A 6,712-nucleotide genomic window follows, 5' to 3' on the forward strand; every position below is an offset into this window, starting at 1 on the left:
AATAACTGCCTTAGTGGAGCACGTGATAACATCTTTGATTGGGATCTGTTTCCCTGTTTGGGGGAGTTTGAAAGATCTACATTTATAAGTGCCATTGCATTGAGCACAGCCATTACACTTGTAGTTTCCATCCAGTAGGGGTGTAAATAGACGTTGTGCAGGGATATCTTGGGGTGGTTAATCAGAGTTAACCAATTGATCTCTGAGATTTCTGCCCCACGAGAATACGACCAAGGGAGGGTCTGAAAACACATGACCGATACTGTCATGGGATCTTAGAATGTGCCAATGTTTGTGAACGATTCGGTCACCATGCTAACCTTGCTTGAGGCCCTAGGCGTTTGGCTCAGCAGGCTAATCTGGGACACAGGAGACCTGGGTCGGAACCCTGTCATCCAGTGTACTACATGACGATGACTACGTGGTTCGTCCTGTTGTTTCCCAGGTGTTGTTCCAGAGTCCAGGCACCATCATGGGTCACATAGTGCGTAGTCGAGGAACCGGTCAGAGATCCACAGAGCTGCTCCGCTGTCTACAGGAGATGCCCCAGACCAACTGTGCCAATACCTGCTACACTGGAGGTGAACCCAACACAACACCTGTGGTGTTTCCACTAGTGGGATACCCTTTGGTGGTACTTCCATTAACGTTGTGGAAATGGGAGCTGAGTTGTAGTGGACAGTAATATTTATCATGTATGATACTATAAATACCTCACGTGACTCGTAATGAGACTAAGCAATTAGCATATTAAAATGTTGATCTGACTACATAAAGAAAATAAGCAAGAGACTAGGGTGGARTTACAGTAATATAACACTATAGTTACAGTAATATAACACTATAGTTGAGTTACAGTAATATAACACTTATAACAGTATAGTTACAGTAATAGAACACTATAGTTACAGTAATAGAACACTATAGTTGAGTTAGAGTAATATAACAGTATAGTTACAGTAACAGAACACTATAGTTACAGTAATAGAACACTATAGTTACAGTAATAGAACACTATAGTTACAGTAATATAACACTATAGTTACAGTAATAGAACACTATAGTTACAGTAATAGAACACTATAGTTACAGTAATAGAACATATAGTTACAGTAATAGAACACTATAGTTACAGAATAGAACACTATAGTACAGTAATAGAACACTATGTTACAGTAATATACACTATAGTTACAGTAATAGAACACTATAGTTACAGTAATATAACCTATAGTTACAGTAATAGAACATATAGTTACGTAATAGAACACTATAGTTACAGTAATATAACACTATAGTTACAGTAATAGAACACTATAGTTACAGTAACAGAACACTGTAGTTACAGTAATAGACACTATAGTTACAGTAATAGAACACTATAGTTACAGTAATAGAACACTATAGTTACAGTAATAGAACACTATAGTTACAGTAACAGAACACTGTAGTTACAGTAATAGAACACTATAGGTACAGTATATAACACTATAGTTACAGTAAATATAACACATATAGTTGAGTTACAGTAATATAACACTATAGTTACAGTAATATAACACTATAGTTGAGTTACAGTAATAGAACACTATAGTTACAGTAACAGAACACTATAGTTACATACAGAACACTATAGTTACAGTAACAGAACACTATAGTACAGTAACAGAACACTATAGTTACAGTAACAGAACACTATAGTTACAGTAACAGAACACTATAGTTACAGTAACAGAACACTATAGTTACAGTAACAGAACACTGTAGTTGAGTTACAGTAATAGAACACTACAGATACAGTAACAGAACACTATAGTTACAGTAATAGAACACTATAGTTACAGTAATAGAACACTATAGTTACAGTAATAGAACACTATAACTACAGTAACAGAACACTATAGTTACAGTAACAGAACACTATAGTTACAGTAATATAACACTATAGTTACAGTAATAGAACACTATAGTTACAGTAATAGAACACTATAGTTACAGTAATAGAACACTATAGTTACAGTAATAGAACACTGTAGTTACAGTAACAGAACACTATAGTTACAGTAATATAACACTGTAGTTACAGTAACAGAACACTGTAGTTACAGTAACAGAACACTGTAGTTACAGTAATATAACACTGTAGTTACAGTAACAGAACACTGTAGTTACAGTAACAGAACCACTATAGTTACAGTAATATAACACTGTAGTTACAGTAACAGAACACTGTAGTTACAGTAACAGAACACTATAGTTACAGTATATAACACTATAGTTACAGTAATAGAACACTATAGTTACAGTAATATAACACATAGTTACAGTAATATAACACTATAGTTACAGTAATAGAACACTATAGTTACAGTAATAGAACACTGTAGTTACAGTACAAAACACTGTAGGTACAGTAACAGAACACTAGTTACAGTAATAGAACACTGTAGTTACAGTAATAGAACACTATAACTACAGTAACAGAACACTATAGTTACAGTAACAGAAACACTATAGTTACAGTAATAGAACACTATAGTTACAGTATAGAACACTATAGTTACAGTATAGAACACTATAGTTACAGTAATGGGGTGGAGAGGGAGAGAATCTCCCCACAGCAGGTCAGGAACACATAAGAGAAAGAACAATGAATCTTAGACCCTTTTTTTAAGCATCTGAGTTGTTGACCAATAGTATTACTGTAAAGTTAACTTCCAGTCAGATATCAGACTTACAGGATGTAACCTCTGCTTCTCAGAGGTGAGCCAATGGGGGTTGGTGAGACCAACACAGAGAGTGTTGAATTCCTAAGACAACACATAGCAAATTCTTGAATACAGTTGGTACGAAGAGTCACTTCTGGGGCTGTGCTGTCCTGCAGAGCTACTTCCATGCCACTCTGTGTACAGTGTCTCTATGAGGTCCTCTTGTGTATGACTGTCTGTCCTGTCTCAGGCATGGTGAAGCTGGAGAAAGAAGACGAGCTGGAGCTGGTGATCCCAGATCGACCCCAAGCTCAGGTCTCCATGGACGCAGACTCAACCTTCTTTGGCATCATACGGCTGAACTGCCCCCAGGAGACAGAAGTCACCAGCAGCATCATACGGCTGAACTGACCCCCAGGAGACAGAAGTCACCAGCAGCATCATACGGCTGAACTGACCCCCAGGAGACAGAAGTCACCAGCAGCATCATACGGCTGAACTGACCCCCAGGAGACAGAAGTCACCACAGCAGCATCATACGGCTGGAACTGACCCCCAGGAGACAGAAGTCACCAGCAGCATCATACGGCTGAACTGACCCCCAGGAGACAGAAGTCACCAGCAGCATCATACGGCTGAACTGACCCCCAGGAGACAGAAGTCACCAGCAGGAGGTGTGGGACTTGATGCCATGAGCAGGACTATGCTTTTTTTTGTGGATGTCCTCCTCTGACAGGATGATGTCCTCCTCTGACAGGATGATGTCCTCTCTTACAGGATGATGTCCTCCTCTGACAGGATGATGTCCTCCTCTGACAGGATGATGTCCTCCTCTGACAGGATGATGTCCTCCTCTGACAGGATGATGTCCTCCTCTTACAGGATGATGTCCCTAGTGGATGTCCTCCTCTGACAGGATGATGTCCTCCTCTTACAGGATGAGGTCTCTAGTGGATGTCCTCCTCTTACGGGATGAGGTCTTATTACAGAGCTGTTGTAACAACTCCACAGCTTTATTTACACAGAGTTTCATCCACAGGGAGTTTCATCCACAGAGAGTTTCATCCACAGAGTTTCATCCACGGGGAGTTTCATCCACAGAGAGTTCATCCACAGAGAGTTTCATCCACAGAGTTTCATCCACGGGGAGTTTCATCCACAGAGAGTTTCATCCACAGAGAGTTTCATCCACGGAGAGTTTCATCCACAGAGAGTTTCATCCACAGAGAGTTTCATCCACGGGGAGTTTCATCCACAGAGAGTTTCATCCACAGAGAGTTTCATCCACGGAGAGTTTCATCCACAGAGAGTTTCATCCACGGAGAGTTTCATCCACGGAGAGTTTCATCCACAGAGAGTTTCATCCACAGAGAGTTTCATCCACAGAGAGTGGAAGACGGCTGGGAGCAGAAATATTATTTTTCTAAACTATTTTAATCTGAATAATCTGACAATATGAAATAGACCTTGAATGCTGTTGTGCTGAGTATGGGTGATGTCCAGCGTACGTTAAATGCTTGGTGTCCGTATGTGTCAATAGTTCAAATGTAATAAAGTATTCTGGGCAGTCCTGATCCACCTGGTTGGTTGTGTGCTATGCATTACTCAATCAACAGGGTTTTTTCTCTGTGTGTGTGTGTGTGTGTGTGTGTGTGTGTTGTGTGTGTGTGTGTGTGTGTGTGTGTGTGTGTGTGTGTGTGTGTGTGTTGTGTGTGTTGTGTGTGTTCTGTCATCACAGAGTATTTCTGTGTGTGTGTGTTGATACCTTTCAGGATTTCCTTCCTCCCACTCTCCTCTCGTTTATTTCCACTCTCTCTTTCTATTTCGGAAAGGTTTCTGTTTTTCCCAGGACGACAGCAGGAACAAACACAGGATAAATATACCTGGCCAGAGGACAGACTTTCCAGACCGGTTGACATAATATCTAATCTAATGACACAATAATTGTGATTATCAAACATGTCACGTGTCTAAATAATGACATGTTTTATGGTTATTTTGAATGCCACAGCCCATTTTATTGTATTAAAAAAAATTATATTCTATAAAAGAGCTTATTTTTTATAAACTAATAACAAACGTGTCAATAATAAGATGTGTAATTTCTGTCCGTCTCCAGACTTGTGGATATGTATCTCTGTGGTGTAACAGCGTGTCATGAGTAATGAGTTGGTTGAGTAAACAGAAGGTCCACAAAGCGTATCTGGTGTCCACAGCCTTTTTCGTCTCTGTTTTTTTTTTTATGACCGTCAGCTATAAATGGCAGAGAGGGGTGTTTGAGGACTGATGTAGCCCAGTGTCGTGTCGTCAGGACAGAGACAGGAGAATGATCAGACCTACAGCGACAACATTCAGCTTAGTGCTACTGCTATCCTACTGCTGTACTGCTCTCTGGCTCACAGTCTCATACAGTCTGTGACTGGAAGGATACATGATGACCAACAGGTAGGCTGGAGAAAATCCGATTCAATTTAACCATTCTCACCATGATGAGTAACCTTGCCTGAGACCTGAACACTTGTGTTAGCTTTAAGAGTTAATGTGAAGGGTTTAACTCAGAGGAATAACATGTTCTGGTGGCAGGCGGAGACCAGTGTTTAAACCAGTTGGTCTCACCTCTGACACATCTGAATACAGAGCTCAGTAACACTGTACTGTCATGGCTTCTTAGGCTGATTTACATCTATGGAATTCAACTATTGAGTGACAGGTTTTGGTCACTGGAAGCTTTTGGTTTGCTGAAATAGCGTGTCAAACAGACGTTATTTTGACGATGGATAGTACATTTCTGCTTCATTTTATTTCATACATCAAACCCTTTATATTTCTGCTTCATTTTATTTCTGACATCAAAACCCTTTATAGACGGTGTTTAAAAGCGTTGTAGTTTCTCTCATCTTTCTCGTTTCAAGGAGACGACTTCCTGGCGATTCAGGAACCTATCATCTGTTCCTGAGGGGCTGGACGTGAGGCTGAGGGAGCTGGATCTGTCCAACAACGTTATAAGACATATAAACAGCCAGAGTCTGGGTCTCCCATCCCTACTGGAGTCTGGACCTCAGCTACAACCAGCTGGAGATCATATCTGAAGGGGCTTTCAGAGATGTGGCCCAGCTTCAAGAGCTGAACTTGGCCAGGAATGCATTTGAGTCACAATGTGGACAGTAACAGCCGAGCTCTTGGTCTCTCCACAGACTGAGGAGGTTGGATATCTCTATGAACGGTCTGGATGATGACGCGGCGGAAACTTTACCTTCGTGACAAATCAATTCTAGAACGCTAGATCTCACGGGCAACGGTTTGACGCGACTCACGCCCAAGCTGTTTGCAGAGAGCCTGAGCGTGACGAGCATTCGCATCGAGAACAATCTGATCACGGCAATAGAGGAGGAACGTTTGAACCGTTGAAGAAACTCAAGATCTTAAATTTAGCCAGAAATAATCTAGTCTACATCTGTGATTTAAACTCCATCAGGTGAAACTCTTGAATCTTAGCAGGAATTCCATAGAGTTCTTTGTCACCCGTGAGGACGGTCATCCATACGAGCTGGAGATTCTTAGATCTGAGCTTCAACAACCTCCTCTATTTCCCATGGTCCCCAAGACCAACCGGTTGAGATACCTCCACTACAGAGCAACATGGTGGGGACCTTAGAGACAGACACCCTAATATCAGAGGCAGACTCTCTGTACAGAGAACTAACAAGTGAAGATGAGGTAAATGATCCAACAGCAACATATACTCTAACTTGAAACTGATGCCGTTAGTTTACATGGACCTCAGTAGTTAACCACTTCAGGTCTTTACCTGTGGAGACTCTGAGCCATCTGACGTCTTTGGTGACGCTGAACCTCAGCAAGAACTGTCTACAGGACATCAGCTATAACACAACGAAGGTGGCAGCGGCCATGATGGAGGCTACACCGACTTCCTTGACCTTTCCGTCCCTACGCTACTTCGACCTGCAGAACAACGGTCTTCGACAACTCTCCACCTTCTTCCT

At 41.3% G+C, this 6,712-nt stretch overlaps 1 protein-coding gene and 1 pseudogene across 1 annotated transcript; both read left to right on the forward strand.

Annotated features, from left to right (window-relative positions):
• The first annotated feature begins 341 nt into the window (after window positions 1-341).
• On the forward strand, window positions 342-3,216 carry LOC112076958 (tumor necrosis factor ligand superfamily member 13B-like). The gene is made up of 2 exons (XM_024143583.2): window positions 342-581; window positions 2,959-3,216. The coding sequence occupies exons 1-2, from the start codon at window positions 473-475 to the stop codon at window positions 3,117-3,119; spliced, it is 270 nt and encodes an 89-aa protein (XP_023999351.1). The 5' UTR covers window positions 342-472; the 3' UTR covers window positions 3,120-3,216.
• A 270-nt stretch (window positions 3,217-3,486) lies between these two features.
• LOC139026231 (transforming growth factor beta activator LRRC33-like) lies at window positions 3,487-6,710 on the forward strand (annotated as a pseudogene).
• The last annotated feature ends 2 nt before the right edge of the window (window positions 6,711-6,712 follow it).

Source organism: Salvelinus sp. IW2-2015, unplaced genomic scaffold, assembly GCF_002910315.2.
Source record: "Salvelinus sp. IW2-2015 unplaced genomic scaffold, ASM291031v2 Un_scaffold4161, whole genome shotgun sequence".
NCBI classification, from domain to species: Eukaryota; Metazoa; Chordata; class Actinopteri; order Salmoniformes; family Salmonidae; genus Salvelinus; species Salvelinus sp. IW2-2015.

What these genes read in the sequence shown, in the direction of transcription:
- LOC112076958 (XM_024143583.2), top strand. Translation starts at nt 473, where the DNA reads ATGGGTCACATAGTGCGTAGTCGAGGAACCGGTCAGAGATCCACAGAG. An exon ending in CAATACCTGCTACACTGGAG is followed by an intron (nt 582 to 2,958) that starts GTGAACCCAACA and finishes GTCCTGTCTCAG; the next exon opens with GCATGGTGAAGCTGGAGAAA.